General features: G+C 37.4%; 1 protein-coding gene across 4 annotated transcripts in view; it reads left to right on the top strand.

The window, feature by feature from the left end:
• The window catches only part of LOC100511343 (platelet glycoprotein 4-like), a 68,413-nt gene that overhangs the window by 18,522 nt on the left and 32,845 nt on the right, over positions 1-17,046 (top strand). For 3 of the 4 annotated variants that reach the window (XM_005667697.3, XM_003130227.6, XM_021063491.1), the window contains 2 exons: positions 3,284-3,490; positions 6,934-7,094. In XM_005667697.3, the coding sequence (XP_005667754.1) occupies positions 3,371-3,490; positions 6,934-7,094 (281 nt within the window). In that variant the 5' untranslated portion in view covers positions 3,284-3,370. Of the gene's footprint in view, positions 1-2,735; positions 2,823-3,283; positions 3,491-6,933; positions 7,095-17,046 lie in introns of all 4 variants that reach the window. The other variant, XM_005667698.3, reaches the window with a different exon arrangement.

Genomic DNA, 17,046 nt, shown 5'->3' with positions numbered 1-17,046 from the left:
CAATGAAGCATCACCAATTAGAATAGTCATCAACAAAATGTCTACAAATAATTAATGCTGTGGTATGGAGAAAAAGGTACCCTTCTACCCTGTTTGTGGGAATGTAAATTGATAAAATCATTAAGGAGAACAATTGGAGTTTTTTTCAAAAAAATTAGAGTTACCATATGAACTAGTGATCCAACTCCTGGGCATATATCCAAAGAAAAGTATAATTTGAAAAGATAAATTCATCCCAATGTTCACTGCAACTTTATTTACAATAGTCAAAACAGGAGAGCAAACTAATTGTCCATGGACAGACAGATGAATGGATAAAGAGATGTGATTTTAAATAATAATGAAATAATGCCACTGCAGCAACAAAGATAGGCCTAGAGATTGTCATACTAAATAAAGTAAGTCAGAAAGAGAAAGACAAATATCACATGATATCACTTATATGTGGAATCTGAAAAAGAATGATACTAATGTACTAAATGAAACATAAACAGACTCAGAGACAAGAAAGATAAATTTAGTTACCAAAGCAAAGAGGGGAGAGGGATAATTTAGGCATTTGAGATTAACATATATACAGTTTTATATTTAAAATACATAGCCAGCAAGGATCCACTTCATAGCACAGAGCACTATACTCAATGTTTTATAATAACCTAAAAGAGAAAAGCATCTGAAAAGAACATATATATAAAGAATAAATATTCATAAATATATAAAAAATACATGTGTATACATATATGTTTATGTATATAACTAAAAAAATATTGTTTCACAAAAATTTTAAGGTGCTGTATGCTTTGCAAAGGAGTGTTACTTGAGATTACCTAGTCTTTACTGTCATGTTTAAATAATTTTTTTGGAGTTCTTGTGTCTCAGTGGAAACAAATCTGACTAGTATACATGAGGACATAGGTCTAATCCCTGGCTTCGCTCAGTGGGTTAAGGATCCAGTGTTGCTGTGAGCTGTGGTGTAGGTCACAGACATGGCTCAGATCTGGAATTGCTGTGGCTGTGACATAGGTCAGCGGCTACAGCTCCAGTTGGACCCCTAGTCTGGGAACCTCCATATACCACGGGTGCTGCCCTAAAAAAATAACAAATAATAATAATAATAATTTTTCTTTGTTTTTGACAACCCTGGTCAAAACCATAGGAGACAGCATGTTACATTATTTCAGAGGTCAGGGAAAACTATCCTTCACACTCCACCACCAAGCAATTAATAAAAAGTCAGCTCTACTTGCTCAGTGAGGTAGAGAATTTCACAGGAAAAATGAATCACTTGTTTAGACTGGTGTGTTTCATTAACATCGAAAAAAATGACTATTCAATGGCAAATAATGACTATTCTTTGCCACCAATAACTCAAGAGGAATCAGTGTATTCATCCTTACTTACAGTGGAAACATTCTAGGTATAAGTATAAGGCATAGGTAAAGGGAAATCTTAAAGATAAAAAGATAAAAAATAATTTTCTGTGAAATTTTTTTGTACTATTTGTACATTTTGGGGAAAATCTAATTTCCCTTATTTTCTTACCATTATTTTCTTAGATATATAATTAATATTAAAATAAGTAAATGGTGGAAATAAATAGCAATAAAATCATAAGAAGGGTAATTTGACCAAAACAAAGCTATGGAGCAAAAAATCTGAGACCATGAAAAACAAAGTTTTTATTATCATACAAGGTTTCCAAAAATATTGTGTGTTCCTCTTTTTTTTATCAGTAGCCTCCATTCTGATGAAATTTTTGTTTTTCTTGGCCAGGGACATTTTGAAGTAGGAAATATTTGTTTATAACTACAAAGCACATTCTGTTAATCATTGTCAGGACAACCTCATTAATAAAAACACAGTTGCAGCCAAAGTAGCTCAAATGAAAATGTTTTCAAATTAATTTTTATATTTGTGCACATATTCATTTGAGCTATTTTGGTTGCAACAGCATTTTTGGGATTGCCAAGGTGGCAAGGGGAGGAAGTGGGATGGATGGGGAATTTGAGGTTGGTAGATGTAAATTATCACATTTAGAATGGATAGCAATGAGGTCCTACTGTACAGCACAGAAAACTATATACATTCTCTCAGGACAGAACATGATGGAAAATAGTATGAGAAAAAGAATGTATACATATGTATGACTATGCTGTACAGCAGAAATTGACACAACACTGTAAATCAACTATACACTAATAAAAATAAAATTAAATTAAAAATAAAATTCAAAAAAATCTGTTATAATAGAATCTATTCATTCCATTAAGAGTTTTTTTCCAAACTTGATGAAATAAGTACACATTATAGAAAGATAACCAATAAGATTGACCAGGTGAAATACATACTGACACAAATCCAGTTTATTTCAAAAGAATTGGCATGAATCAATTGCCCATAATAGAACAATATTGCACTTGAGTATATTGAAATATATATATATTTGAGACCAGTTAGGAAGCAATGCCTACCTTAGAAACTAGGCATCCTCTACATTATATATTTACTTCAAAATTTCATCTTTAGAATAACTAAAAGTCAATTATTAATAATGAAAATAAAAATACTCATAAAATATTTCAAATTTTCAACTTGGTTGATATGAAAGAATTCAAGCATAAATTAAATATCCATTAAAAAGGAATTTATTATAATTTTGATGATATTAAAGTAGTCTTGTATTAATCTTCTGAGGTATATTTTCATAATTGACTCATGCTTTTCTGTTTTGACAGCTTACAAATGATTAGAATTGATTCCTTCTGAGACTCATCAGATCATTTCCTATAAAATCCATACCTGTCTGTCTATTTGTGAAAAAGGTACAATAAAGAAAACATCTGTCACAACAGTTGCTTAACATTTAGAGACATCAGTCCACCCACATTCACTCTGCAGAAGTCCACACAGAGTGCAGATGGTTGTGTTTGGGTAGAGAAGCCAAATAGAGGGTGAAGATGCCCATGTGTCACCTGTGCTGACAGAAAGAAAACAAAGGATGAAAATACAGTAAGCATGTTCTCCCTAGGTAAGATCTCAGTATGTTAATCACCCCTCAGAAGAAAATTAAAAAGAGGAGAATTTTGAAGAAATGCTCTGTGTGATATTTTTTTTAAATTTCTACCACTGATAGTTCAAATCAAGAAAGAACTAGAAAGATTTGTTTTTAAAAATGCATTTAGAATTGGAAAACTGAGCTGTTTCAGTTGAATGATTTCCTTGCACATTGAACTTTTTATATTGACATTTAAGCTTCTGTTTTATGATTTCCTCCCACTTATAGAACAAGACCTCTTGAAACCCACTCCTCGGATCTCAGAGATTGAAAGAAGCAGGTGCTGAACCTTAGTTTTTCCCCTGAACAAGAAAAATGGTCTGTGATAGAAACTGTGGGCTCATCACTGGTGCTGTCATTGGTGCAGTCTTGGCTGTGCTTGGAGGTATTCTGATACCAGTTGGAGACATGCTTATTGAGAAGAAAGTTAAAAAGGTACAAATAGTATTGAGAATATTTCTTGTCATTCTATTCATTCTATCTTCTGTCGCTATTGGCTTAGAGTGCCTCTTTCATATTTCATTGTAACTAGCAATTTTGTGTCTCCAACACAAAGGCTGGAGAAGGAAATGCTCAGAATATGATGTATCATCTGTATGAATGCACTGCCATGTTAAGTTTAAACATCCAAGTTCTCATTTAAAAAAAAAACTATCATAGCTATAAGTAGAAATAATTGCTTTTAATTATGTCCAAAGATTATGTTGATATGCTTGTTTTGGTATACATATATACCATTTTCATTGAAAGATTCCTTAAATTATACAGCAGTTTATAATTTTCTATCATTTCACATATATAATTTAAAGTCCCATAATGACTTTTTTTTCTTTCTACATCTATATTGCCATTTCCTTTCCATGCCAGTAACCACTAGTTTTTCTATATCTGTGAGTCTGCTTATATTTTGTTGCATTCACTTGTTTGTTGTCCTTCTTAAATTCTGCATGTATTTGCTCTCATACACTATTTGTCTTCCCATATCTGACTTATTTCCCTTATCACAGTGCCCTCCAAGTCCATCCATGTACTACAAATGGCAAATTTTGATTGTTTTTTTACACCTTGGTAGTATTCCATTATATATATATACCACACCTTCTTTATGCATTTAAATGTTGATGTTCATTTATGTTGCTTCCTTACCTTAGTAATTGTAAATAATACACCTAAGGATATCGAGGTGCATATAACTTTTTAATTTAGTGCTTTTGTTTACTTTGGTATATACTTAGAAGTGAAATTGCTGGGTCATAGAGTAGCTCTATTTTTAGTTAGTTGAGTAACCTCCACACTGTTTTCCACAGTGGTTTCACCAAACCATATTCAAACTATAACAGTGTTCAAGGGTTCCTTCTTATCCACATTCTTGCCAACACTTGTTATTTGTGTTCATATTGATGATAGCCCCTTATGACAGTTGTGAGGTGACAGCTCATTGTGTTTTTGATTTGCATTTTTCTGATGATTGGCAATGTTGAACATCTTCTCATGTGGCTGTTGGCCATCTGCATTACCTCTTTGAAAAAAAAATCTATTCATTTCTTCTGATTATTTTTAATCAGGTTGTTTGATGTGGAGATGTATGAGATATTTATATATTTTTTACTAACCCCTTATTGATGATCATATCATTTACAAATATTTTCTCCCATGTGCATTGGAAAAGCATGTATTTTCTCCTGCTTTTAGATGGACTGACCTATAAGTATCAATCAAGTCCATCTGATGTGTCATTTAAGGCCTGTGTTTCCTTATTAATTCTCTGTCTGGATTATCTGTCCATTGATCTAAGTGGGGTGTTAAAATCCCCAACTATTATTATTTTACTGTCAATTTCTCCTTTTGTGTATGTTGATATTTGCCTTATATATTGAGGTCCTCCTATGCTGAGTGCATATATATATTAACAAGTATTATATTATCTTCTTGGATTGATCCCTTAATCATTATGGAATATTCTTGTCTCTCATAATAGTACTGATGTTTTAAATTTTTTTTATTAAAGTATAGTTGATTTACAATGTGCCAATTTCTGCTGTACAGCAAAGTCATATATATGTGGGGGAGTATACACACATATATATGTATAATATATTTACCCCCACACACACATACATTCCTTTCCTTATATTATCTTTCATTATGGTCTATCCCAAGAGACTGGATATAGTTCCCTGTGCTATACAGTAGGACCTCACTGCTTGTCCATTCTAAATGAAATAGCTTGTATCTACTAAGCCCAAACTCTCAGTCCATCCTACTCCCTCCCAACTCCCCCTTGGCAACCACATGACTGTTCTCTGTGTCTATAAGGAACAGTTTTGGTTTTAAAGTATATTTTATGTGATATTGTGTTGCTACTCCAGCTTTCTTATGATTTTCATTTGCATAGAATACCTTTTTCCATCCCCTCACTTTCATGATATGTGTGTCTAGGTCTATAGTGAATCTCTTGTAGGCAGCATACATATGGAACTAGTTTTTTGTTTGTTTGTTTCTTTTCTTTTTTCAGCCACATCTGTGGAATATGGATGTTCCCCAGGCCAAGGATCAAATCCTAGCTGCACCTGTGACCTATACCACAGCTGTCATAACACTGGATCCTTAACCCACTGTGCCAGGCTAGGGTTTGAACCCGCACCTCAGCAGCAACCTGAGCCACAAGAGAGACAACCTCAGATCCTTAACCCACTGTGTCATCATGAGAATTCCATACAGAACTGCTTTTGTATTCATTCAGCTACTATATGTCTTTTGGTTGGAGAATTAGTCCATTTTTCTTTAAGGTAAACATGTTCTTATTGTCATTTAGCTAACTGTTTTGGATTTGTTTTTGTAAGACTTCTCCACCCCCTTCTTCTTCTTTTGTTGTCTGATTTTTTGATTTGATGACTATCTGTAGTGGGTTTGTTTGGGGTTTTTTTTGTCTTTTTGCCTTTTCTAGGACTGCTCCCACGGCATATGGAGATTTGCAGGCTAGTGGTCAAATCAGAGCCATAGCCACCAGCCTACACCAGAGCCACAGCAACGTGGGATCCAAGACACATCTGCGACCTACACCACAGCCCATGGCAACGCCGGATTCTCAACCCACTGAGCAGGACCAAGGATTGAACCCACAACCTCATGGTTCCTAGTCGGATTCTTTTAACCACTGTGCCACGACGGGAATTCCAAGTGTTTTATTTTTGATGTATATCTATTACAGATTTTTGGTTTGTGGTTACCATGAGGTTTGAGTATAGTAGTGTGTGTATATATATACACACACACACACACAATGTATATATACATATACATATATATATATATATATGGTTGTCTTAAGCTGTTGATCTCAATTTCAAATGCATTTTTTAAAAAACTTGCATTTGTAATCTCCTCCTCAATGATGACTTTTTTGGTATCATATTTTATATCTAATTGTATTCTCGATCTCTTAAATGCCTATTTTTAATTGCATTGAATTATGTCCAAAAGTTGTGTTGATAGCTGCACACTGAGAAAAGTAAAATAATATTTCATATACATAACTTGAAATATGATTGTATTTAATCTGACACAGGAAAATGTGTCACAGGATTTTACAGCTTGCCCACGGTCAGCCTTAAAATCAACCTACAGACAGACATGTATGCAATACCACACACTTATTCTCTTCACACACTTATTCTCTTTGTAAAAAGTTAACTGAAAGCGATTGCTATGTAATTTGTTCAAAACATTTTTCTTGCAAGTATGCAACAAAGTTTCAAAGGTTCTCATGAACAAGGTTCCTAGCTTAGACCTTTTGTTGACTAACTGAAACTTTTAATTCCCACAAGTGCCTACATTTACTACAAAGAAATAACACAAACTTGTTCTCTTTTTCATAGGAAGTTGTCCTTGAAGAAGGTACAATTGCTTTTAAAAATTGGGTTGAAACAGGCACAGAAGTTTACAGACAGTTTTGGATCTTTGATGTGCAGAATCCAGAGGAAGTAGCAGTTAATAGCAGCAAAATTAAAGTTAAGCAAAGAGGTCCTTATACATACAGGTGAGAAAGTCCCCACAAATAAGTGTATCTTTCTTGATCATATGCATTTCTGATAAAGCTTCCTGTTGACAAATGCCATTGTATTGAAATGTACATATTATTTTCTTGTCACTATTATAGATTGAAATATTTTTTGTGCCTATCTAAAATCCTAATCTGGTTTTAATAATTATATGAAAGGCAGATTTTACTATAAATTTACCAGCATTGGTTAAAGGTGCTCTCGGACCAGCAACATCGACATTATCTAAGAACTAGGTAACAATGCAAATTCTCAGGCCCCGTCTTAGACCAAATAAATCTGAAACTCTATTTAGAACCCAGCAATGAGTTTTACAAATATCCTGGGGAATTTCAGTATTTACTAAATTTTAAGAATCACATAATTAGATATATTTTATGTAATTGCAATACCTGCTAAAGATCTCTTCCAGCTGTTTGCAGCTTTTGTGTGTAATTATGTTTACTCAGTAGTTTCATTCTTATATTTTCTGCAGAACTGAGACCTAAGTTATATTTTTATTTTACATGTCTTAATAGTTTAATAGATTTTTGAACACAATCTTAAGCAATAGAAATAGAAGAAAGTAATCACCCAGAAGTTTTCATTTCGTAAATTTAAAACAAAACAAAACAAAAAAACTGATACCAGAGGATGGGAAGGGTTTTACCATGTTCACATAGACCCAGGAACTGGAAACTCTTAGGACTGTTGATTTTCTCCTACCTAAATTATAGACCATGTGCCTTTTCTAACAATGTAAGAAAAGGGGAGATTGAGATACTAAAAATACTAAACTTAATTGTTAGGAATATATTAATGGTGTCCACATGACAAAAGAGTTAAGTCCTGCTATATTATTTTTTATAGAAACGTGGCTTTCTCTCAAGAATAATTCTAACTAGTTATATACCAGGATCAAGTATTATCATGCAATATCATATTTGCAGTGATCTCTTAAAATTCATAATTTTACAGTCTCATATGTTTTCTAATTTATAATTACATAATTTCTTTCCTCTCCATGCATTATGTTTGTAGATTGACAACTCACACTCAAATACAATGAAGTATCAGTAGCTGTGAAGGTAATGCCTGCTGCCAGAGCACATGATGTACAAGCTGCAGAGGCCTTGGTGCCTATTATGTCCTCGTAATTATCCCCAAGTTCCCTGTCTCCAGGCACATATCTGTGACGATTCACAATTCTGTTAAATAAGACTTGGTTTTCATTGTTACCAAAAAAAAACGCTACCATGGAAAATATTTTTATTTTTTTTCATGGTCTTAAGGTTCTTATGTTATTAACAAAAGCCTATATGAATATCTTGTTCCAAAAAATGTAGCTATAATGTATACTTATAAATATATAGAATTTTCATGTGACCTAATAAGAATCAAAGTAAAATAGACTCCAGACAAGATGGCGGAGGAGTAGGGGGACACGCTCACCCTCTCCCACAAACACAACAAAAAAAGCACATCTACAGAATAAATGACTCGCACAGAACAGCAACCAATCGCTGGCAGAAGAACCTAAACTCCAATAACGGCAAGAAGTTCGTGACATTACTGGGCAGAACAGGAGAAAAGAAGAGAGTGAGAGAAGGTGAATCTGAGCGGGACGGGCACTCCCAAAAGGGAGAGGAGAAAAGGATCCCGCAGAGGAGAAAAGGATCCCGCACCCTGGAAAGTCACCTACACGGGGGAAAGATCAAACGAACCGGAGCAATCTCAAGATGCAGAGAAGAGTGTAGCAGTAAGTTGGAGTATGGAAAAGCCGATCAAGAACCGAACGGACCATCTGAACTACAGGCACAGTCACCAAAAATTGAGACGCCTGGGTGGGGGCTGGGCACTGAGACCTTGCCTCCAAAGGTTAGTCCCCGAGAAAGGGCCGGGGGACGCCTGGGTGGGGGCTGGGCACCGAGACCTCGGCTCCAGAGATTAGTCCCCGGGCTGGGGGGGCGGGGCGGAGCGGAAACTGCTTGGGAGGTCTAGAAACCATTTGACGGGGCAGAGACTGCCTGGGAGACTAGAAAACAAAGCTGTCGCAGAGGAAGGGAACAATACTCTAGGGGCAGGGAAGTGGAAAGCTGCCTCAGAGGGAACCTGGGAGAAGAGCCTGGTCTGCGCCCGTGCTGGGGAGGGGAGAGAAGAAGGGGTGGGTCCCCATAGAATACCCCCCATGCCACAGCAAGCTTACCGGCCCACTAGCTAGCTGAAAGCTGTGCTTCCCAGTGCATCACCTCTCCCCACACCCGCCACCCCCTATGCTCTCACTGGACCTGGGGCTGCCTGCCATCCAGGAGGGCTGGCCTCAACAATTGCCTGAAGGCTACCACCGCAGGGGCTGTCCCTGCACAGGCCTGCTTGCCCTTTGGAGGGGCTACACCTCCGCAGATCAGCACCAAACACCGCCAGCCCCCGAGAAAAGGCCTGTAGCCCAGAAAAGCTAGAACAAGCCTAGCCAGGCCGTGAATAGATCTGCCTAATTCTCAGACGGTTTTTCTGAGTCAGGCTGCCCTGGGGAGGAGCCCCTTGGATCTCCAACAGCCCTGCTACCCGCCCAATCCCCCAGGGGGTGCCCTAGTGGATCAGCTGCATAGCACTGCCAGCTCCAGGCAGGACCCCCTACAGCCCAGAAAAGCTGCAACAAGCTCGGCCGAGTCGGGAAAAGATCTCAGATGGTCTTTCTGAGTCGGGCTGCCCCGGGGAGGAGCCTCTTGGGTTTCCAGTGGCCCTGCTACCCGCCCAAGTCCACAGGGGGTGCCCCACTCCCGCGGAATAGCTGCTCACCACCACCAGCCCCCTGGAAGAGGCCCTGCAGCCCAGAAAAGCTGCAACAAGCTTGGCCTGACTGTGAAAAGATCCGCCTACATTCTCAGGCTGTCCTTCTGAGTTGGGCTGCCCTAGGGAAGAGCCTCTTAGGTTCTCAGTGACCCAGATAGCTGCTCAAGCCCCCAGGGGGTGATGCACTCCTGAGGAACAGCTGCCCAACACCGCCAATCCCCTGCAAGAACCCCACAGCCTAAAAACACCAGAGCAAGCTCTGCATGACCAAGTGAAATCTGCTACCATCGTGGTGTGGAACTCCCAGTCCTGTCTGCCCTCAGGAAGTCCTCCTTTGCTTCAGAGAGACCCTGTTAGCCCCATCAACACTCCAGAAAAGCCACACTGCCTCAAAAAACATTGACCAACAACGCCAGCCCTCAGGAAATATTCCACAGCAGTGACAAGGCAAACACTGCCCGATAACGACTCCCTCAGGAGAAAGAAAACAACAAGCAAGATGAAGAAGCTGAGAAACCACCCCCAGTCAAACCAACAGGAGAACTCACCTAAAACAGTCAACAATGAAACTGATCTCTGCAGTCTGACAGACCTGGAGTTCAAAAGAGAAATAGTGAAAATACTGAAGGAATTCAGAGAAGATATGAACAGTAATGCAGATACCCTCAGAAAGGAACTAGAAAATATAAGGAGGAGCCAAGAAAAACTAGAACATTCATTTGCAGAGATGCAAACCGAACTAAGGGCAGTAAAAACCAGAATGAATAATGCAGAAGAATGAATCAGTGATATGGAAGATAGAATAATGGAAATCACTCAATCTGGTCAACAGACAGAAAGCCAAATCAAAAAACTGGAAAGCAATATAAGAGACCTATGGGATAATATAAAGTGGGCCAATCTACGCATAATAGGAATTCCAGAAGGAGTAGAAAAAGATAAGGAGATGGAAAATATATTTGAAGAAATTATCGATAGAAATTTCCCAAATCTAAAGGATACTGGGTTCAAGATACAAGAAGCACAGAGGGCCCCAAACAAACTGAACCCAAACAGACCCACACCAAGACACATCATAATAAAAATGGCAAAAGTTAGTGATACAGAGAGGATCCTAAAGGCAGCAAGAGAAAAACAGAATGTTACCTACAAGGGAACCCCCATAAGAATATCAGCTGATTTCTCTACAGAAACACTACAGGCCAGGAGGGAATGGCAAGAGATATTTAAAGTGCTAAAAGGAAAAAATATGCAACCTAGAATACTCTATCCAGCAAGAATATCATTTAAAATAGAAGGGGAAATAAAAATTTTTTCCAACAAACAAAAAAAGAATACAGCAACACAAAACCCAGGTTAAAGGAAATATTGAAAGGGCTTCTCTAAACCAAAAAGAAAGGAAGGAAAGGGAAGAAAAAAGAAAAGAAACAAAAAAAAGAAGAAGAGGAAGAACTAGGACTGAGGAAACCGCAGTAAGAGAGCAGTCACTCAAATAAGCCAGCATACAGATTTAATCATGAACATGTTTCAAACAAAATAAACTTAAAAAGAAAAAAATAAAAAAGAGTCATCAAAACCATAAAATGTGGGCAAGGGATGTCAGGAGGTAAATAACCCTTTTTGTTTGTTGGGATGTTTCTCTTCTTAATTTTAATATAGTAATGAAGTGTTTGAACTTACAGGACCATCAGGCTAAAACACACAATTATGGGAAGGGGTTAGCATACTTAAAAAACAGGGCAACCACAAGCCAAAACCAAATATTGCATTTGCAAAAAATGGAAAAAAAAAAAAAACACTCAAGCAGATAATAACAGGAGACCATCCAACAAAAAAAAAGAAAGGAAGAATGGAGAACCATAGAATCAACTGGAACACGAGGTTCAAATGGCAATAAATAATCATCTATCAATTATCACCTTAAATGTCAATGGACTGAATGCCCCAATCAAAAGACACAGAGTGGCTGAGTGGATAAAAAGGCAAAAACCTTCAATATGCTGCCTACAAGAAACTCACCTTAGGACAAAAGATACATATAGATTGAAAGTGAAAGGGTGGGGAAAAATATTTCACGCCAATAGACATGACAGAAAAGCAGGAGTCGCAATGCTCATATCAGACAAAATAGAGTTTAAAACAAAAGACAGAAAGAAAGACAAAGAAGGACACTATTTAATCATTAAGGGATCCATCCAAGGAGAGGATGTTACTATCATCAACATATATGCCCCAAATATAGGAGCACCCAGATACATACAACAAATATTAACAGACATAAAGGGAGATATTGATGAGAATACAATCATAGTAGGAGACCTAAATACCCCCCTCACATCAATGGACAGATCCTCTAGACAGAAAACCAATAAAGCAACAGAGATCCTAAAGGAAACAATAGAAAAGTTAGACTTAATTGATATCTTCAGGACACTACATCCAAAAAAAGCAGAATACACATTCTTCTCAAATGCTCATGGAACATTCTCAAGAATCGACCACATATTGGGACACAAAGCGAATCTCAATAAATTTAGGAGCATAGAAATTATCTCAAGTATCTTCTCTGACCACAATGCCATGAAATTAGAAACCAACCATGGGAAAAGGAAAGAGAAAAAACCTACTACATGGAGACTGAACAACATGCTACTAAAAAACCAATGGGTCAATGAGGAAATCAAGAAGGAAATTAAAAACTACCTTGAAACAAATAATAATGAAGACACAACCTCTCAAAATCTATGGGATGCTGTAAAAGCAGTGCTCAGAGGGAAATTTATAGCAATCCAGGCCTTTCTCAAAAAAGAAGAAAGATCCCAAATTGACAACTTAACCTTCCACCTAAATGAACTAGGAAAAGAAGAACAAAAAAGTCCTAAAGTCAGCAGAAGGAAGGAAATTATAAAGACCAAAGAAGAAATCAATAAAATAGAGACTCAAAAAACAATAGAGAAAATTAATAAAACCAAGAGCTGGTTCTTTGAAAAGGTGAACAAAATTGACAAACCCCTGGCCAGACGCACTAAAAAGAGGAGAGAAAGAACCCAAATAACCAAAATTATAAATGAAAAAGGAGAAATCACAACGGATACAGCAGAAATACAAAAAACCATAAGAGAATACTATGAACAACTATATGGCAACAAGTTGGACAATCTGGAAGAAATGGACAATTTTCTAGAATCTTACAGCCTGCCAAAACTGAATCAAGCAGAAACAGACCAACTGAACAGACCGATCACTAGAAATGAAATTGAAGAGGTCATAAAATCACTCCCTACAAATAAAAGTCCAGGACCAGATGGCTTCACAGGTGAATTTTATCAAACATATAAAGAGGAATTGGTGCCCATCCTCCTTAAACTCTTTCAAAAGGTTGAAGAGGAAGGAATACTCCCATAGACATTCTATGAGGCCACCATCACCCTCATTCCAAAACCAGACAGAGATACCACCAAAAAAGAAAACTATCACCCAATATCATTGATGAATATAGATGCAAAAATTCTCAACAAAATCTTAGCCAACCGAATCCAACAACATATCAAAAAAATTATACACCAAGACCAGGTTGGGTTCATCCCAGGTTCACAAGGATGGTTCAACATACGCAAATCAATCAGCATCATACACCACATTAACAAAAAAAAAGTCAAAAATCATATGATCATCTCAATAGACGCAGAAAAAGCATTTGACAAAGTCCAACATCCATTCATGATCAAGACCCTCGCCAAAGTGGGTATAGAGGGAACATTCCTGAATATAATCAAAGCCATTTATGATAAACCCACAGCAAATATAATCCTCAATGGGGAAAAACTGAAAGCCTTCTCACTCAAATCTGGAACAAGACAGGGATGCCCACTCTCACCACTGCTCTTCAACATAGTTTTGGAAGTCTTAGCCACAGCAATTAGACAAACAAAAGAAATAAAAGGCATCCATATAGGAAGAGAAGAGATCAAACTGTCACTGTATGCAGATGACATGATACTATACATAGAAAACCCTAAGGACTCAACCCTAAAACTACTTGAACTGTTTAATAAATTCAGCAAAGTAGCAGGATATAAGATTAACATTCAGAAAGCAGTCACATTTCTGTATACCAGCAATGAAACATTAGAAAAGGAATACAAAAATATAATACCTTTTAAAATTGTACCTCACAAAATCAAATACCTCGGAATACACCTGACCAAAGAGGTAAAGGACCTATATGCCGAGAACTATAAAACTTTAATCAAAGAAATCAAAGAAGATGTAAAGAAATGGAAAGATATTCCATGTTCCTGGATTGGGAAAATCAATATTGTAAAAATGGCCATACTACCCAAAGCAATCTACAGATTCAATGCAATCCCTAGCAAATTACCCATGACATTGTTCACAGAACTAGAACAAACAATCCAAACATTTATATGGAACAACAAAAGACCCAGAATCGCCAAAGCAATCCTGAGAAACAAAAACCAAGCAGGAGGCATAACTCTCCCAGACATCAAGAAATACTACAAAGCCGCAGTCATCAAAACAGTGTGGTACTGGTATCAAAACAGACAGACAGACCAATGGAAGAGAATAGAGAATCCGGAAATAAACCCTGACACCTATGGTCAATTAATCTTTGACAAGGGAGGCAAGAACATAAAATGGGAAAAAGAAAGTCTATTCAGCAAGCATTGCTGGGAAACCTGGACAGCTGCATGCAAAGCAATGAAACTAGAACACACCCTCACACTATGCACAAAAATAAACTCAAAATGGCTGAAAGACTTAAATATACGACAGGACACCATCAAACTCCTAGAAGAAAACACAGGCAAAACACTCTCTGACATCAACATCATGAATATTTTCTCAGGTCAGTCTCCCAAAGCAACAGAAATAAAAGCAAAAATAAACCCATGGGACCTAATCAAACTGACAAGCTTATGCACAGCAAAGGAAACCAAAAAGAAAACAAAAAGACAACTTACAGAATGGGAGAAAATAGTTTCAAATGATGCAACCGACAAGGGCTTAATCTCTAGAATATATAAACAACTTATACAACCCAACAGCAAAAAAAGCCAATCACCCAATGGAAAAATGGGCAAAAGACCTGAATAGACATTTCTCCAAAGAAGATATACAGATGGCCAACAAACACATGAAAAAATGCTCAACATCGCTGATTATAAGAGAAATGCAAATCAAAACTACCATGAGATACCACCTCACACCAGTCAGAATGGCCATCATTAATAAATCCACAAATAACAAGTGCTGGAGGGGCTGTGGAGAAAAGGGAACCCTCCTGCACTGCTGGTGGGAATGGAAACTGGTACAGCCACTATGGAGAACAGTTTGGAGATACCTTAGAAATCTATACATAGAACTTCCATATGACCCCACAATCCCACTCTTGGGCATCTATCCGGACAAAACTCTACTTAAAAGAGACACGTGCACCCGCATGTTCATTGCAGCACTATTCACAATAGCCAAGACATGGAAACAACCCAAATGTCCATCGACAGAGGATTGGATTCGGAAGAGGTGGTATATATACACAATGGAATACTACTCAGCCATAAAAAAGAATGACATAATGCCATTTGTAGCAACATGGATGGAGCTAGAGAATCTCACACTGAGTGAAATGAGCCAGAAAGACAAAGACAAATACCATATGATATCACTTATAACTGGAATCTAATATCCAGCACAAATGAACATCTCCTTAGAAAAGAAAATCATGGACTTGGAGAAGAGACTTGTGGCTGCCTGATGGGAGGGGAGGGAGTGGGAGGGATCGGGAGCTTGGGCTTATCAGACACAATTTAGAATAGATTTACAAGGAGATCCTGCTGAATAGCATTGAGAAATTTGTCTAGATACTCATATTGCAACAGAAGAAAGGGTACGGGGAAAAATGTAATTGTAATGTATACATGTAAGGATAACCTGACCCCCTTGCTGCACAGTGGGAAAATAAAAAAAAAAAAAAGTTAAATAATTTAAATATCATACCCTATAATAAGTGAATACATATGAGAAAAAAGAATAGTTATTAGAATTTGAGAACATCATGGTTTTGGGTTTTTTGTTTGTGAAGGGTTGTTTTTACTTTTAAGTGTATTAATTGGGGTATGAGAAAACATCAGCATAATATTGAATCCTATCTTAGTCCTGCTCTGATAGGTGACAACTATTACAAATTTTATCCTTAGGGAGTTCCTGTCAGGGCTTAGTGGTAATGAACCTGACTCGTATCCATGAGGATGCAGGTTTGATCTCTGGGCTCGCTCAGTGGGTTACGGATCCAGCATTGCAGTGAGCTGCAGTGTAGATCACAGACGTGCCTCAGATCTGGCATTCCCCTGGCTGTTGTGTAGGCTGGCAGCTGCACTTCTATTTGACCCCTAGCCTGGGAATTTCCATATGCCAAAGATGCTGTCCTAAAAAGACAAAAGGCAAAATTATTCTCAGATGGTTTAACCTATAGCTCTAAGGGATGAAAGTGGATGCAGTAGATATAATTAATTTATTTGAAAAAGCAAAGAGGGGACCATTGAAGAAGAGAAGTTGGATCTGCAGCTAAACAATAAACTACATAACAGTGTTAAAGGGAAATTTAATCAACTACTAGTCATCTTGTCTCATGATGTCACCAAAACAGAGAGTATCTAATCAGATAGATGCCTTAAATAATGGGAAAACAACTTTTCAGAAAAAGTTACTAGTTTGAGAGTTTTCACATGTTGAAGGGAACCTACCTCCCCATGAATTATACCCCGAATTCAGTTGAAATTAGAAGTGGAGGAGGATGTCCCTCCTCAAACAGAACAACAGGCTTGTTTGGCTTTTGACTGTTAAATTGACCTTGATGGAACTTTGATTGAAAGGGTATGACATAGGTCAAAGCATAAAAATGCCTGGATTGAGATCTTAATAGTATATATTCCAGCCTGCACCATCCCTATGAAGACTTAGTAATTCCTTCAGAATATCCTCAGATCCAGTATAATTTTTTTTTTTTTTTGGTTATTGTGCTTTGCAGGAGTACACAGAAAGCCATCTGAGGTGAAATCTGAGGCAAATTGCTCACTTTGACCTTATTAAGTAACATTTTCTAAAACCCATATAGGAGTTCCCGTCGTGGCGCAG

This window comes from Sus scrofa, chromosome 9 (genome assembly GCF_000003025.6).
Source record: "Sus scrofa isolate TJ Tabasco breed Duroc chromosome 9, Sscrofa11.1, whole genome shotgun sequence".
In the NCBI taxonomy this organism is placed as follows: domain Eukaryota; kingdom Metazoa; phylum Chordata; class Mammalia; order Artiodactyla; family Suidae; genus Sus; species Sus scrofa.
Note: the sequence above shows the minus strand (reverse complement) of the source record. Positions and strands in the feature narration are given on the sequence as shown.